Here is an 18,440-nt window from a genome sequence, read left to right on the forward strand (position 1 = left end):
CAAACACTCTGAAAGTTGTCTTGACAGAAGTAGATTTGGAAATTATTAGAAATTCCTATACTATACTATACTATACTATACTATACTATACTATACTATACTATACTATTCTATACTAAATCTTCCCATCTGTCCTACTAGTGCTTGCATTTGCTTCTATTACAACTGATTCCTTAGCTTTTCATAGATAGTTTTAATAAATCAGAGTAATATTTAGGCTTGAGTTATAAAATTCAACAGCCAACAGAACACCAGAAACAATTTTTTTTTGTTAATGTAACACAAATGGGCATTTATTTGGAAGATGATTTGGTCTATATTATAAATCCCATAGCCATCATTTTATCTCTTGTGGCCTGATTTCTCATATTTTTATGCTCTTTTCACAGGAGCACAAACCTTCATTCTCCACACCTGTATCAAGCAAAAAGGGCAGTTATTGTGACCTCCATTCTGCCCTGCTCTTCTTTCACACCTTTAATTGTTGGGATCACCACGACACGGCACAGCCATGCCTAAGAGCAGTAAAGTGACTCAGCGCGAGCACAGTAATGAGCATGTCACAGAGTCTGTGGCCGACCTCCTGGCACTGGAGGCTCCCATGGACTACAAGAGCAGCCAGATGAGCATGGCAGGAGGGGGCCCTCCGCCCATAGGCAAACCAGACATCTCCCCCGACCTGGAAGACGGACGACCTGCCTGGAACAGTAAGCTGCAGTACATCTTGGCCCAGGTGGGCTTCTCGGTGGGCCTGGGTAACGTGTGGCGTTTCCCTTATCTTTGCCAGAAAAACGGAGGAGGTGAGTTACTTATTAGTGATGTGCATTTGTAACTGTTTCAAGGTTCAACCTAAAAAAATATATATTTCTATCATAATTTATTCAAGCTGCATTTCTTCTATAAAACACAAAAGGAGAAATGTTAATGGTTGCTCTTTTTCATGCAACTACAATGGATGGGGACAATCTCAAAAAGGCCACCAATTAAAGGTCCCGTTCTTCGTGATCCCATGTTTCAAACTTTAGTTAGTGTGTAATGTTGTTGTTAGAGTATAAATAATATCTGTAAAATTATAAAGCTTAAAGTTCAATGCCAAGCGAGATATTTTATTTAACAGAAGTCGCCTACATCGAACGGCCCATTTGGACTACATCCCTCTACTTCCTTCTTTAATGACGTCAGTAGAACAGTTTTTTGAATAACCTCCGCCCACAGGAATGCTCCCTCAACTCTACCGAAATTCGTTTATGTACTTGCGCACTTCTTATAACTTACTGTGTTTACTCAGCTCTTACGGTGATTTTCTGAAGTAAAACTGACGCTTCATCTTTTGTGTGATGTACAATAAACTTGATTAAACTCATCAGTATATGTTTGATCATCATTCGGACCTGGTCCGAAACAGCAGACTTGTAGGCTATTAATAAATAATGGATACACACAAGCAGATGACAAATACGTTATAATAACCGTAATTAAACTACTAAACTATACCTGTTCTATCTCTATACAGCACTCTGACTCTGTAGGCATTATTGTCCAACTCGAAATGAACACCGTTACTGAGAGTTTCTGATATTATCATCATTCCATGAGATGAATATGGCCTGAGAGACTAGCTCATGAAGCTCCGCCCCCTGTGCCGTCCAGCAGCAGCTTATTTGCATTTAAAGGGCACACACTAAAACAGCGCATTTTTCTGAGCACCAAAAAATTACAATTTAAACATGCTGTAAAAAATTATCTGTTGGGTATTTTGAGCTGAAACTTCACATACACACTCTGGGGACATCAGAGACTTATTTTACATCTTGTGAAAAGGGGCATAATACGGGACCTTTAAGATACATAAATGGTTTCCTCAGGTGTTTTGCATTGGATTTCATCCATTAGTTGAAAACTAAATCAACATTTATTCCAATGTGTTGATTATAATCACCTTTAATATTAATTTTAAAGCAATAATTTACTCTTTAATGCAATGTTGCATTTATAAACCTAGCAGTACATTTTGCAACAAATAAACAGCCTTGAGAGACATGTTTTTTACATGTAAATGCATTTAGTTCCTTTGTAAGGAAAGATAACAAAATACTGTGTTGGGTTCAGAAGTTCATTTGGATGACACATATAGGCTAGCAGAATTATGTGCATATAAAAAGACCTATGCACACACATTGTGTATTCCTCAAACTGAATCAAAATGCACAACAAACACAAACCTTGAAGTCGCTCCAAATCTGCAATAAATAACTTTCTCCACATTTTAATTGTATATCAAAAACACAATAAAAGAATCATAAATGTATTCTAGTAAGTAACATTTATTTATATGTCACATTTAAACAAAGGATCCTAAAATAAACCAAGAGACAATGAATAGAGACTACAATTGAGTTCATAATCTATAATCTAGCAGCAACATTCTGGACCATCTGAAGGTCGAAGTAAATTTCAACCTTTACTAATGCATTATTAAAATCAAAGGCTGTATTTGTTAACATTAGTTAATGCACTGTGAACTAACATGAACGAACAATGACCAGCTGTATTTTTATTAACTAACTTTAACAAAGTTGAATAAATACTGTAACAAATGTATTGCTCATTGTTAGTTTATGTTAGTCAATACATTAACTAATGTTAACTAATGAACCTTATTGTAAAGTGTTACCAATAACTATAGTTGTGAACGTCTTTATGAAGCCGTATGATAACTTTGTGTGACTGCCAGAATGTCAGTTATTCTTTGATAACCTCCAGTGAGCTGTTAACCATTGTGACCAGTGCTCAAGAACATTTATTAAAATATGCATTTATTAAATAGATCTGACACACACAAAAATATTATTCAGTCACAAATTAGACTTTTCTCTCATGAACTCTTATAAATTGTACTGAATAACAACTTAATTTGCAGCTTCTCATAAAAAGCTTTTGTATGATTTCAGAAGACTATTTAATTAGTTTTATAGAGCACCTTTATGGTATTTTTTATTGTCTTTTTGGAGCTTGACAGCCCCAGGCTTAACTCACTTTCATTGTGTAGAAAACAGAGGCGTGAGTAAATGATAACGGTAAATTGAATTTTTTTTGTGTGTGTGAACTATTCCTTTAATGTTTTCACTCTTCTTTTTTCATTCTTTTTAGCTGTGAAATTTTTCCATTGAGACAGTCTTTTTTGGGTCAGCTGTGTGCCTTGTGCGCTGTGGTCTCTCTAAATTTATTAAGCTGACGATAGTGTTATTTAGGGCAGCAATTTTATATGGGCTGTTTAAAAACAGGAAAGGCAAGGCCAGTGTGGTCTTGGTTTGCAAATTTGGTTTGCATTTTGCAATAAAAAAAAATTGGTTTGCTGTCATTGCTCTTTGGCTGCTTGGACTATTCTTCATTGTTCATATCCTCCTTTAATCTGAAATGTACTATTTCATGCTGTTTCATAGACAGAAATGTGGTTTAGAATTATTTCAGGAAATTACTGATTTAATGATAACTGAATCAGCTTAGTCTCTTCAAAATTAAATATATCCACAAAATATAATGAATTAAGGTAATTCCATGAAATTGTTTATGTTTTGATAAGCAAAACAATGGCAATTGGGTAAGAAAAATGATGATGTATTCTCTGAAAACAAGTGAGGCAAAATTGATAAGATATTAAAACACGTACATTTATGCTGTTATAGGTATCTTTAAATATAATTTCTAGAAACAAGTAAAACATTTCGTTTTTGCAGTGCACAATTAATTGCAAATTATCAGAATTTTTTTTATTTACAGTATATTGAAAATAGTATAGTAACAAACTATATTAAAAAAGGTCCTAAAATATAGTTGGACACGTTAATGTTATCTGAAAGTGAAACCTGACAATTAATAATTAGATCGTTATGTCTTGTCCTTGCTTGTCTTGCAAATTGCAATTATGAATGTTTCCCAGAAGGCCTTGTTTACGTTACGCACCCTTGCTCTCTCCATCTTCTCTCTTCCATCTGTCCGTCCATCCCTTTCTCTTTCCTCCCGTCTCCTCTTTTCTACGCAAGGCGTGTTGTTTGTTTCATTAGTTGCATGCATAAATATAGCCCAGACAAAAAGCCTCGACAAAGCAACATCGAACACAAAAGAAATGCAGTAATCAACCTGATAACAAGCAGTTCTTCGTCATAAGCTGAGGCCAAGGGAGTGCTTTGCTGTGATCATCCCTGGTTCTAATTACACTTATAACCTCCCAAGAGGAGGGGTTTGTGGTCATCCGCCAGCAGTGTGCGCTCTATGTCTATAGAAGCAGTTATTTTCGGATTGTTCTTTGACTTCAAACAGAGGAAGCTCTGCTCAGACCAAACTCTTCGTCACCATGGAGCTAGTTTGACGTCAGGGCTCAGCAGCGTGACTTGCTGTTTTAGTCTGTTGTCTATTCAATCATGCCTACTGAGGCTCAGGCTGTCATTAGTCTATAAGATACCATCTTCTGCATCTGGGAGGTTGAAATTTAGCTAGAAAATGTATGAAAAACAAAACAAAAATAATTAAGCTTTGCATTTGTTCTTGTTCTATTTTGAAAAGTATAAGATAATGAATTTCATTATTCAAATCGTGTCATATAAGGTGAATATATTTTAAAATATGGTGTGACAGCAGGTCATATAGTTTGTTTAAATGCATTTCTCTAAAGGCAAATGTCATGTTTATTACTAATCATTAGTTTACTGAAATAAAGCTTTTTAAATGTAATCAAAAGAGAAGTCTAATCAGTGATCCAACTATATTGCAGTTATGGAAATCTTCAGTAATGTCAACTGCACTACTTCTGCAATATTTTGACTTGATATTTATATTTATATATCTATATATCTTTACAATATCTCTCTTCTGATGAAAAAATATATATATCTGTTGTAGAATCCTATGAGATGAGTCTACACTGTGTATATTGTGTGTGGATGTGTGTACTTGTACAGCTATCTTTGTGAGGACCAGTTTGAGTTTTAGACCACTGGAGTGAGGACAAAGAGAGTAAAGTGAGGACATTTTGGCCGGTCCTCACTTTCTGAGACCCCTTTAAAGGCCTGTTTGAGGGTCAAGACTTGGTTTTAGGGATAAGGTTATAATTAGGTTAAGGGTAGGTTTAGGGTAATAGGTAAGGTTAGGGTAAGCGGCTAGAGATTGCATTGTGTCAGTGAATGTCCTCATAAAGATAGATGTATAAGAATGTGTGTGTGTGTGTGTGTGTGTGTGTGTGTGTGTGTGTGTGTGTGTGTGTGTGTGTGTGTGTGTGTGTGTGTGTGTGTGTGTGTGTGTGTGTGTGTGTGTGTGTGTGTGTGTGTGTGTGTGTGTGTGTGTGTGTGTGTGTGTGTGTGTGTGTGTGTGTGTGTGTGTGTGTGTGTGTGTGTGTGTGTGTGTGTGTGTGTGTGTGTGTGTGTGTGTGTGTGTGTGTGTGTGTGTACTCACCTGACACTTTATTAGGTATACCTTGCTACCGGGTTGGACCCCCTTTTGCCTTCAGAATTGCCTTAATTCTTTATGGCATAGATTAAACTATATGCTGGAAACATTTCTCTGAGATATTGGGTTATATTGACATGATAGCATCATCACACAGTTGCTGCAGATGCTGCACATCCATGATGCAAATTTTCCATTCCAGCACATCCCAAAGGTGCTCAATAACATGGAGATCTGGTGACTATGGAGGCTATTTGAGTATAGTAACTCTTTGTCATGTTCAAGAAACTAGTTTGAGATGATTTGAGGTTCGTGACATGACGTGTTATCCTAATGGAAGTAGCCATCAGAAGATGGGTGCACTGTGGTCATAAAGGGATGGACATGGTCAGCAACAATACTCAGGTTGGCTGTGACATTTAAACAATGCTAAATTAAGTGGCCCAAAGTGTGCCAAGAAAATATTCCCCAATACACCATCACCACCAGCTTGAACCGTTGATACAAGGCAGAATGGATCCAAGCTTTTATGTTATTTGCACCAAATTCTTAGCCATCATCAAGATGTTAGGTCTGGCAACTCACCATAGACACGGCTCAATCCGAGGGGCGGGATAAACGGTGGTCTTTCAAATTCCCTCGGCACGCAATCGGACAGCACTTCAACCAACCAGAGCGTTTTCCCAACAGCGGAGCTAACGTTAGTTGATAGATTCAACTTTTGCCATATCTGGCCGGCAAAACTACGAACACATCTTCCTTTTTTAAGAATGACTTAAGTACCGTTCTTTGTTATTTTCTCAAAGAAAAGCTTAACTCCAAGTCCTCCAGAGTCGCGGCCAAAGCTGATTCGAAAGACCGCTGTTCGTCATCAGCCATTCTTTGTTTTCAAGTAGCAGGGAATTCACACGGAACCGTCACAACTCTGTCATCATTATGTTAAGCCCACCCACCGACTCTATACACGATGTGATTGGCCTGACCAGATTTTGGTTTTTCCAGCTCGAAAGTCAACAGAGAGTTGCGAGACTACCCTAGAAATAAATTTTAAATAAATCAAAATAAATTTTGCTGCCGCGAGGGTGCGTCTAGATTTCTAGGCTACCAAATTCTGACACTACCATCTAAATGTCGCTACAGAAATTCAGACTCATCAGACCAGGCAATGTTTTTCCAATCTCCCAATTTTGGTGAGCCCTTGTGAATATTGGCTGATTAGATATTTGCCTTAACAAGCAGCTGAACAGGTGTACCTAATTAAGTGGCTGGTGATTGTATATACTGTAAAATGCATTAAATACTGTAGTTTGAATCACTACTATATACTATATGAATTAATATCATACATAGTTTCATGTAGTTAGGTGAGTCTATGTCTTAAATGAAATAAAAATATAACAAAATATAAAAGGTGACCCCTTTATAATATATTTTACTTAAAAATAAATGCAAATATAAAATATGAGGGAAAGACATGTCCCAGGCAGTCATATATAGTATTTTGACTGTAGCAACAGACATATTTTAAAATATTTTTTTTTATGTATGTATGGAAAAACAACATAAAGGGGAAAACTGTGGTGAGTTCAGTGTGCTGTAGCTTGATTGATCTTGGGCTATTGGTTGGTCATTAAAGACACCGTTGTAAGGACATTACTCTCAGTGTTTACAAGTGTCGCTGTCTCTCTTTACAGGTGCTTACCTTGTTCCATACTTCATCCTTCTTATCCTTATTGGCATCCCACTCTTTTTCTTGGAGCTGGCGGTTGGCCAGAGGATTCGTCGAGGAAGCATTGGAGTGTGGAATTATGTTTGTCCACGACTCGGTGGCATTGGAGTGTCCAGCCTGATGGTGAGTGAATGATGTTCTTTTAGAAACACAAGACACAAATGAGCAAACACTTAAATGTATTATCTTTTCTTGATTGTGATAATGTTGCTTGGTTTGAGAGTGTTTATGCGTAAATGGAGTGGTTGCGGTCAAATGTGAAAGTGGAACTAAACTTTGAATACAGCTATAGATAAGATAGGCCTAAAGTAAATCATTCTTCATGGGTTACGATCTCCAGACTTCAGATTGTGAGTGTCTGGTTCACATCAGCTCAGACTGGGCAATTGATACAGTTTGAGATTCTAGTTTATATTGAAAAAGGGCCACAATACAATGAGGAGCCTGTGTGTTCCAGACCAATAAAGAATTTCATTTTCCCCCTTTTATTGTGTTCTGAAGGCATTAATAGAAGCATTTATTTTTGATGAGTTACAGGCCTAAAAGTGCTAATTCACCAGCTATTCTATGCCGTGTCATCCATTACTCAGCGCTGTTCTCAAATCATTTTAATATGAGCACAGTCACACAACCTATAAGATGGGTTTTGATCTTAAAATATCACTCTGTCTGAACATTTAATAAATCTATTTTCAGTCCCAGCTGCACCTGGACTTTCTGGTTTTCTTTCCTTGTAAAAGCAACTGCACTTTGGAGATATAGCAAGTCAGCAAGTATGTAAGGCCTTTCGGGAGGTGATGGTTATATACCATAAGCCGATGCACCAGCGCGGAAATCTGGTATTGTGCGAATCAGCAGTTTCTTGTGAATGGCTTTCTCATTAGTAACAGAATGAGCTGAATACCAATGCATAAAAATATATATATATTATTCTGTTAATTTACAAATATTAATTATAATATATAAGATAATCTTGAATGTCTTTTGTATTTTATTTAGTATTTGGTATGTAGTCTGAGTGAGACTGCTGGATTCATTTACTTCAGATTGGCAATCAACCTTGTTTGTGTTAATCTTCTACTCAAAGGCAATGAAAAAAAAACACATAGGGAAAGCCATTTTGATATCACATGCCTTTTAGGATGACATGACACTGTTTTCAACTTAAAAACTGAAAACTTTTTAGATGTTCTGGTCATTCATTTACAAGACAATGGCATTTTGGGGTCCTGAAAAAGCAAACTTTTGAAAATGGGTTTTAATTTGCACGTTTTGAAAACAATAACGTTATTGTCTTTGTGTAAACTTCAAAAATGCTAATTTTTGATAACGTGACAACATGTCGTCATTACGTTTTATTACGTTTTTTTTATTTTCTTAGGTTATTTTTTACGTTATTACGTTTAGTATTACGTTTTCAGTCTATAGGCGCATAGTTTGTTTACAAAGTGACATCTCTAACTACTGGCCTGGCATGCTTAATACAGCATTTTTAATAGTTTTCGCAGTTCGGTGTGAACAGGGAGTCCTAGATTAAAAAAAGGCCCACCTTTAAAATTACTGTAGAGAAACACTCAGGGACTATATGTGGCTGTTCTGCTGAAGCCTCAGCTATTAATACCCATGAAGCTACAGCAGAAAGAATGTGTTTCAATTATTCACTAACTCAATGTGCTGTGGATTTGTTACGTCGCAAAGTACCATTACAGCCCTGTTACAGACTGCAGGGAAAAATCAAGGGATAGATTTGCTGTTAACAGGCACAAGTTGCTAAACCCTCAAAATACACGGCATTTCAGCATACATAGCACATTCATTCTATTCTATTGTGTTCTATTTCTATAAATGCACACTATATTTAGAGTAATGCTATTGAGTTTTAAGAGTTAAAAGACTTCAGAATTTATCCATTAAGACATCCGATCATATATCAGATGAGACTCCAGGAGCCAGACTTATGACTGTCAGTACAGTCTGGTGCACATCAGTGCACATACAACTGCCAGGAAGAGCTTCTCTGACTGAAATATACTGTAAAATGAACTTTCCACAACCCTAAACTGGCATGTTAGTTCATTCCGACTACACCTTTGAAATTTGTGAATTTAGGTCTAGATTTTGTGGTTTCTGTTCATCTAATATACGTAAATAGCAATTATTTCAGACCCATAGGTAAAGCAGAAAACACTCCCAGATAAAGATTCCCAGAAGGTGCCAGATCGCTAGACCATTTTATCACCTCTTGTTATTTTTAGTGCACAGTGTGGCTCAGATGTTCAGTAAACAGTCTATAGTCAAGCAAAATTAGCCTTAAAGTAGATGAGACGTTTCCAGGGGGCTGTTCTTTTTTTTTCAGTATTACAATTCAGTATTCAGTATCTTAATTATTTTCTAGTTGTTAACCAATACCCTTTGTTCTTTCTTTCTCCATTCTGCAGGTATGTGGTTTTGTGGGTCTGTACTATAATGTGATTATCGGCTGGAGCATCTTCTACTTTTTTCAGTCGTTTCAATATCCTCTACCTTGGAGCGCCTGTCCCATCAGGAAGAACGGCACCCAATCCAGTGAGTGATCTGCAGTTTCAAACTTATCAATGCATTCCTGTGGATTTTAATAATAAAATAGCTTCGCTTCTGAATCACTACATTATATTTCTTAGCAACAAGACGCTGCACTGTCTCTCTCTCTTTCTCAATAATTTATTCAAATATATGCTATAATCCATTCATTAAAATAAATGTAATCTGATTTAAATCGGGCAGAATGCTAGATCTAACGAGCTATAACTGACATTAATAACCATAATTTTGACCCTTTTGGTCAAGTATTACGCTACAAACATCAGTAACAGCTTTAACTTGTGAATGCTTGCAAATGACCATGGTATAAACGGGATAATTCAATTCATTAAATGATTTGAATGCACTCCGCTGAGGCATTGCTCCGCTTCGCATTGGTTGGTTCTTTGCCTCCATGTCGTGATTTAAAACGTTTAATGCACAGCTAGCCGTGAGGTTATCCCTTGATCACAATAAGGCAAAACAAGCATTAAAATAAATCAAGATATTTCGTAGTAATTGCTTATTTTTATAACCAATATACATATTCCTAATTGCCAAGCTCTAAAATATTTTATTGGGTAGAAACTGTGAGTGGGGCCTTAAAATATTGTTGTGGACGAAGGGGGTCCTTGAAGTGAAAAAGGTTGTGATCCACTGTTCTGCCCATCACGCACCTTATCCTATAATGCTCTTCATTTTGTGTGTTTGAGGCTTCCCAGCATGCCCTGCGGGTGTGTCCCCTAGTCAGTGAGCAGAGAATAAACTAGACAGAAGCTGTGACCTGCAGTCAGACTCACTCAACCTCACTAAGACTAGAATACATGTAGACATGCAGGATAAGTGGACACAACCCTCTGCAAATGTTCAAATAAAACCCAAAACTATTATAATTCTAGTCTAGATTATATTCAAACACTGTTTGGACTTTCTTTATGTTTGCAATCTTTGTGTAGTACAAACTTTAAAAAAAAATGCTATATAACTGTCAAATTGTAATGATTAAAACAAAATTTGTTAGTGTGCAGTGTTTCATGGACATGTATTGATTTCATGGACATGTAATGATGGTTTCACTTATTCCTTTCCCAGATACTCTACTATGCTGATAGAAGTAGCACTTAGAGATTCCCATAGCACTGTCAATATCCCCTGCTGAAAATATCAGCAGGTAACCAGCATACAGTATGTGTTTTGGATGGTTTTCCCACCAAATTAATTAACTGTCTTTTTAAATCAAAGACTCGACCTGGGGGAAAAAACAATCAATATTCCAATAAATCACAATTTGTATTTGAATGATCCCGATTCTTTGTAGTGAATCAAAAAAAAAAAAAAAAAAATACTGCATGACCACGTGCTGCCTGATTCTCTGTACACATGACTCTCTCAGGTCGGTTCTTTTAATGAATCGTTCAAAAAGATGAGTTACCAGTTTAAATCAATCTGAAACACTGTCCTGTATAATTGACAACATTAGCAGGGACATAATTTATTTCAAACAGTATCAAATCAAAATAGACATCACAACTGAAATGAATCGGAATCAAATCCTAAGAAATACCATGCTGATCTTTTCCAAAGAGTCATTAAATAGTCAGTGGTATAAAGAAATATTGTGTCTCTGCTTTTCTTTTTTGTCTGAATAGTTGTGGAACCTGAGTGTGAGAAGAGCTCAGCAACCACGTACTACTGGTACCGCGAGACCCTGGACATCACCAGCTCGATCGCAGACAGCGGGGGTCTGAACTGGAGGATGACTTTGTCGTTGCTGGCTGCCTGGATAATTGTCTGCCTGGCTGTAATAAGGGGCATTCAGTCTTCTGGGAGGGTGAGGCAGACTTGCTACTGCATGAGATAATGAAATGAGAACCAACTGAGTTGAGAAACATCAATTTTCAGATAGCTCAAAGGCACAATATGCAGATGCTGCGTTATCAGGCACATCTGAACAATTACACAATCACGATGCGCAATTATGATTATATTCTCAGTGGAACGTTTGCTTTCTCCTTGAAGCTAATTCAAGGTGTGATAGTGCTGCAGTTTTTGCAAACACAGATTTTATGGAAAAATACCCATTTACCAGCTGTTTAAATGTATCACAGTGTCTGAACAACAGGGACAGGGATTCTCTATGAATCAAAATTTTGGTTAATCCCATCAGACGAATAGAGCTTCACCACCTGTTCTGGGGACAATTGTATAAACTTAACCAGCAAGTCTTAAAGGGTTAGTTCACGCAAAAATGAAAATTCTGTTAAAATTACTCACCCTCATGTTGTTCCAACCCCGTAAGTCTTTCGTTCATCTTTGGAACACAAATTAAGATATGTTTGATTAAATCTGAGAGCTGTCTCACTCCTCCATAGGCTTCTATGTTATTGAAACTTGTCTTACTGATTCGAATCTAAAAAGTCTTACTTGTTAGATTCAAACCAGACCAATCTACATTTTTATGTAAATGACAAAAATGTATGACCAGTCTTGAAGAAAACTTGTAAAGCTAGTCTAAGCAGTTTATGAAACCGGCCACATGTCAAGTAACTAAAAGAGACTCCACAATAAGGCCTCCATATACATAGTATAGAGTGGATTCTTACCGAACAAAGAGTCGAAGAAGAATAAATAATGTGCCGAATTTACAAGCTCTTGTTGTAATAATAAATAATACCAAAAGCATTAATACACAGTTATTGTTCTCTGAGAAATGTATGCACAAATCATTCTAAAAAATTTGAACAAAAACAGTAAATATTGTCTCACTGTGTTTGTGCAGGTGATGTACTTCAGCTCACTCTTTCCGTACTTGGTGCTCTTCTGCTTCCTGGTGAGAGGGATGTTTCTTAAAGGAGCAGTAGATGGCATTGCTCACATGTTCACACCCAAGGTAAGGCGATTGTGCGCACACACTTTCTTAAACGCACACGTGATAGTTAGGATATCCAGATGGCTTAAGATTTATTTTTTAGAAACTAGCAGACACATTTCATGCAGTGTAAGCAAATCTTTATTGGCAGCAATCTTTAAAAGAAAGTGTGTGCAGCTAAAATGTTGCGCTCGTCACATGGTTGGACTCCCTCTTGTGGTGTATGTGGGATATTTAATCAAATTCACATTATGATTCTATTACATGAATCACACATGATTATATGCAATAGAAGGCCTTCAGCTATGCTGACACTTATTTGGCACTGTTCATTTACTTAGAGATTAGATTTTCAATCACTCAAATGTAATAAATAGTTTTAATTGATTTAATTTTAGCTGGAGATCATGTTGGAGCCACAGGTGTGGCGTGAAGCTGCCACTCAGGTCTTCTTTGCTCTTGGTCTGGGTTTCGGAGGTGTCATCGCTTTTTCCAGTTACAACAAGAGAGACAACAACTGTCATTTTGATGCTGTGCTGGTCTCCTTCATCAACTTCATGACCTCTATACTGGCCACACTCGTAGTGTTTGCTGTGCTGGGCTTCAAAGCCAACATCATGAACGAGAAATGTGTTGTGGAGTACGTATGACCTCTCAATGCATTTCATTTCTCTCATGAAAGGATCATTTTTGTGATTGGATTAAGTTACACTCTCTATTGTAATATAATATTTATGCCTTATACTTCAAATGTGGAAGCTCTTGTCTGTGTTGTTCTCATGTAGGAATGCTGAAAAGATTCTAGGCTACTTGAACTCAAATGTGCTGAGTCAGGATCTCATCCCCCCTCACGTCAACTTTTCCCACCTCTCCACGTCGGACTATGCCGAGATGTACGGCGTAATAAAGATTGTGAAAGAGGACAGTTTTGCGCAGCTGGGGCTGGAGCCGTGTCTGCTGGAGGATGAGCTCAATAAGGCAGGTGTTCGGCCCATGAGCTAGCAGGTTTTCAGCTAAGCCATTTAGGATGGATGAAACTAAAATTTAGACTTTTATGATTTGTTTTTTGCCAAGCTCAATAGACAAATTCTATTGTATTGTGGCTTCAAGCTATTTTAGTATTTTAGAGCCATTTTGTATTTTTGTATTTTTCTTTTTTTATGTATGCACAATTAAAAAAATGTTTTCATCTCGATCAGTGTTATTATAGCTTTAGTATAGCTTTTTCATTTCTGTTTTATTTGTTAGTTTTACTGTTAGTTTTAGTTTTTACTTTATTATTTTAGTATATTTGTGCTGCCAAAATGAGTGCGCTAAATGATTATTTAATTACCAGCATTACACATCTTATGGCTGTCTGGTGGTATCTAGTGGCATATTCATTTATGAAAAGAGGTTATAAAATGTGAAACTTTAACAATATATTCTATATAAAAATAACATTTATTTTTAAAAAGACTTTATTTTGTTTATTTATTTTAGTTTTTACAATAATGTAAAAGTTTTTTTTATTTCATGCAATGAAAATGTTTTCATTTAGTTTTCATTTTAGTTTTTTTTATGATAACACTCTCTCTCTCTTTCTCTCTCTCTCTCTCTCTCTCTCTCTCTCTCTCCCATCAGGCTGTTCAAGGGACTGGTTTGGCTTTTATTGCCTTCACAGAGGCTATGACCCATTTTCCAGGTTCCCCCTTCTGGTCTGTCATGTTTTTCTTCATGTTGATAAACCTGGGCTTGGGCAGCATGATTGGCACCATGACTGGCATCACCACACCCATTCTGGATACCTTCAAAATTCGCAAAGAGGTGCTCACAGGTGAGAGCTCCTGGTTTGTTCTCTTCTCTTTTTTTCTGAGCCAGTAAATTAAGTTTACTCTAAATGATGCTGGGCCGATTTTATAAGGCAATGACTAACTTGTATGATCTTGTATTTCCCCAGTGGGCTGTTGTATTGTGGCCTTTTTCTGCGGCTTGCTGTTTGTCCAGCGTTCAGGGAACTACTTTGTCACCATGTTTGATGACTACTCTGCTGGTTTGCCCCTCACTATTGTGGTGATCCTAGAGAATGTGTCTGTTGCCTGGATCTATGGCACGAAGAGGTGGGCGGATTGTTTAGTGCTGTTCTCTGGTGTTTTGCTCAGAGAGCTTCTCAAAATAAGATTGTAGGGGCTTTCACACCTGAGTTTTCATAGTTCCTACTATTAGAGAAATACTGCTCTTTTTGGTCTGTTCGCACTGAAGGAACTGGGAATGATTTTAGTTATAGGAATGGTGATAGATAGCATTCACCTGTCGCCCTTTGTGTGCAGTGTTTTCGATGATGCGCAGCACTACAAGTTGACAAATGAGTCTCAACATGTCCCGTTCACACAGCAACTTACAGTAGCGTCTCAAATTATTTCTCTGTGAATGTGCAAAGGGAGTCAAGCCGTATTCTCTTATCAGTCGCCATAGCAACGGTGACCAAAGTAATATCAGAGATGGCGACGTCAATAACACTGAAAAATCGTATCACTTTTAACATGAAAAGAGACCAATTGAGCCGCAAGTTCATCCGACAAATCTTCATTGACTGACAGCAGCATTTATATCTGGGTGGAGGGTGGAGCATTTGAGGCTCACATAGCACACAAAACTGATGAGAGCAGCTTCAGTGGAAAACAGTGACTGGATCTAAAACATTCATATCTCCCCATACACAAAAGAAATATATTTGAAATATATTTTCAGTATATATTTTGGAATATATGCAAATATTTGAAATTGGCCCAATAAGTACTGTATATTTCACACTTAACATCATATATTTTTGTTATATTTCAGAATATATTTCAATGTATTTGGAATATATGCCACATATATTTTGACACTTTTGGGGACCCATACAGAAAAAAATACATTTCGGAACAGATGTTCCGTTCACACAGCGTGTGTTTTCTGAGAATGCGGTTGTGAGTCCTGAAAATGTACGGGTGTTAGTTTGGTTGTAGAATGCAGTTGTCACTCCTGTAAATAACTGAAGTGTGTGTGAATGTAACCGTATTAGGTACTCAAATACGTGACTGAGATATAAGGCTGGACAATAATTCAATATCAATATATATCGCGCTATAATTTTTTTCAATAACGGTGATATGATTTTTAAACACATTTCCGATATTTCAATATACATTACAGCATTTATCACTGGCACTTTACATGTAACCCAAATAATCCATTAGTAATCTTATAAATAAATTCCGTGTCTGTGAAGTGGAGCAGGACAACCCACCAGTCCTAGTTTCCGATTCTCATCCACAGACTGTCTGGTTTTGGGCGTGGGGAGGGGCATTTTTACTGCGTGATAAATATAAGCAGCACGGCACAACGGTTCATATGCTCATTGTCTCCAAATTATGACCAGAAACGGATAAATATTAAGTCTGCTGTTTAAAACAAATAAAGAACAAATGTAGGAGAATGGTTATTATGCGCAAACATAGGGAAACTCTTTTGTGCAGTGAGCGCATGTCAAAAATATATATTCCGATTTGAAGAAAATTCCGAAATTAAGAAATATATTGTGATATAAACTTTAACCATATCGTCTAGCCCTAGACTGAGAAGTGTTTTCTGCTGCTGTGTGAACGTAGCCTATGGTTCCTACTGGCGCTACAAATAAAACCAGAAAAATGGCCCTAGTGGAAAATTTTAGCCCCTATTATCTCTGAAATCAGATCTCCTCATTGTTTGTTCTTGCTAACCCCAAATATAGTCTCTATGCAATCCAGTTTGCTTTTGCCTTGTGTCTGATATTGATCTGTAATTCTGTATGCTTTATGCTGTCCATTAGGTTCATGCAGGATCTGGAGGACATGCTGGGTTTCAGACCTTGCATTGTTTACTTCTACCTGTGGAAGTATGTGTCTCCAGTGTGTCTGATCATACTGATTTCTGCCAGTGTTGTAGAGATGGCCATCAGCCCTCCAGGATACAATGCATGGGTGCAAGACCTGGTTAGTTATACACTATGAAAATATCTGTCTAATTCTTTTCTCTCTCCCATCCTATTCCCTGTTCCCAAACTATAACATATGTAATACATTTATGCTTCCATTGTTTGATATTGATATTTTGAAATTAAATATTATTTTCATATTTAGTTGGCTATTTTATCTTGCATTAGTTTTTACATTTTGTTGATTTAAAATAATAATAATAATATAGCTATATATTTTTTCTATTAAAATGTTGTTGTTGTTGTTTTTTTTTTAATCAAACAAATTTTGTGGTAAAGTTTGTATTAATACCCCTAGTATACATATGTGGATATTTTTCCCCTTCTATTATATATGCAAGTACATCTAGGCATTATGTTCATATTCAGATACATACACTACTGTTCAAGGGTTTGGAGTTACTTATTCTCTTCACACTCACAAAGGCTACATTTATTTAATTAAAAATACTGTAAAAACAGTAATATTGTTAAATATTATTACAATTTAAAATAACTTTATTATTTTTAATTATTTTAAAATGTAATTTATTTCTGTGATGGCAAAGCTGTATTTTCAGCAGACATTTATTAGTATCATTGTTGAAAACAGTTTTGCTGCTTAATATTTTCGTGGAAATCGTAATACGTTTTTTCAGGATTCTTTGTTTATAAGAACAGCATTTAAAATATAGAAATCTTTTGTTGCATTATAAAAGTCTTTACAGTCACTTTTGGTCAATTTAATGTATCCTTGCTGAATAAAAGTTTTTTTTCCCAATCTTACCGACCCCAAACTTTTGAATGGTAGTACATGTGTTTCAAGGAGGAAGTTAGCAATGAATTATAGATTTTGATGACAAATTGGAAAATTATCATTCAAGGACTTTAATAGTTAACTTCTATTGTTTTTCACCATTTCTTTCTCTCCTTTTCCCTATAATCAGGCCATGGAGAGGTTCCAGAGCTATCCTCCTTGGGCATTAGTCATGTGTTTTGCTCTGATCATTGTGGCCATGCTTCCTCTTCCATTGGTCTTTATTGCCCGTCACTTTAACTGGCTCCCAGACGGCTCCAACAAGCTGTCTGTCTCCTACCGCAAGAGCCTGGCAAAGGAGGCTTCCACCCTGGAAGATGAGACGAGGTTTATCCTCGGGAAGAATCCCAGCGAAGCCCCTTCTCCCATGCCCAGCCATCGGGCCTATCTGGGCCCTGGCAGCACATCTCCTGTGGAGCTCATCACCAACTCTACCTCCATCAGCGGCTATGGCAGCGGTTACCAGACCAACCCTGCCCCTCCCAAATCTGAGTCTTGATCCTCCAAGCCACCACCCAGAGACTGAGACGGAACGAGAAAGAAGATTCTGAACAGATGAGAAGGTCCTAGTGTTGGTCACACCTTAACCCAAGCCATCCAGAGGAGCAGGACCACAAGAAATTGAACAGAAAGACAGAGATCCTTCCGTATTCCCTGACTAGACAGCTTCCCTGGGCCCAATTATTCATTCGGACTACAGATGTTGGTCTGAAGGTGAAAGAGAGCCTGGAGCTTTCAGATCAGTGTGTAAGGTGGCTTATTTGGTAAGTTATTTTTGCATATGGATAAATAATGTCAACTCTAAGAAGGTAATGAAAACATTCAAGCTGCATGTTTGGTCTCTGTCACTGGGACCATAGGGTTGCAGCACATCCCTCTCTGTGAGTGCTGTAGTAATAGCTGTTGCTTAGGTTAAGGTGTTACCAATGCTGCTGAACTCCAGACATCTTACAAAATGCACAAGATAAAAGATGCCATGCAAGGAATTTAATTCAATTAAACCCACCTTTAGAGCTCATAAATATAGACGACTCAGAGGGGCTCAGAG

General features: G+C 37.1%; 1 protein-coding gene across 1 annotated transcript; it reads left to right on the forward strand.

Moving 5' to 3' along the window:
• Nucleotides 1-511: 511 nt before the first annotated feature.
• On the forward strand, nt 512-17,891 carry slc6a17 (solute carrier family 6 member 17; the record flags this gene model as incomplete). Its single annotated transcript, XM_081348987.1, has 11 exons — nt 512-800; nt 7,137-7,294; nt 9,610-9,736; nt 11,380-11,561; nt 12,510-12,620; nt 12,998-13,239; nt 13,385-13,577; nt 14,223-14,415; nt 14,539-14,698; nt 16,432-16,594; nt 17,523-17,891. The coding sequence occupies 11 exons, from the start codon at nt 512-514 to the stop codon at nt 17,889-17,891; spliced, it is 2,187 nt and encodes a 728-aa protein (XP_081205113.1).
• Between the last annotated feature and the right edge of the window lie 549 nt (nt 17,892-18,440).

This window comes from Scardinius erythrophthalmus (genome assembly GCF_964197995.2).
Source record: "Scardinius erythrophthalmus genome assembly, chromosome: 20".
NCBI classification, from domain to species: Eukaryota; Metazoa; Chordata; class Actinopteri; order Cypriniformes; family Leuciscidae; genus Scardinius; species Scardinius erythrophthalmus.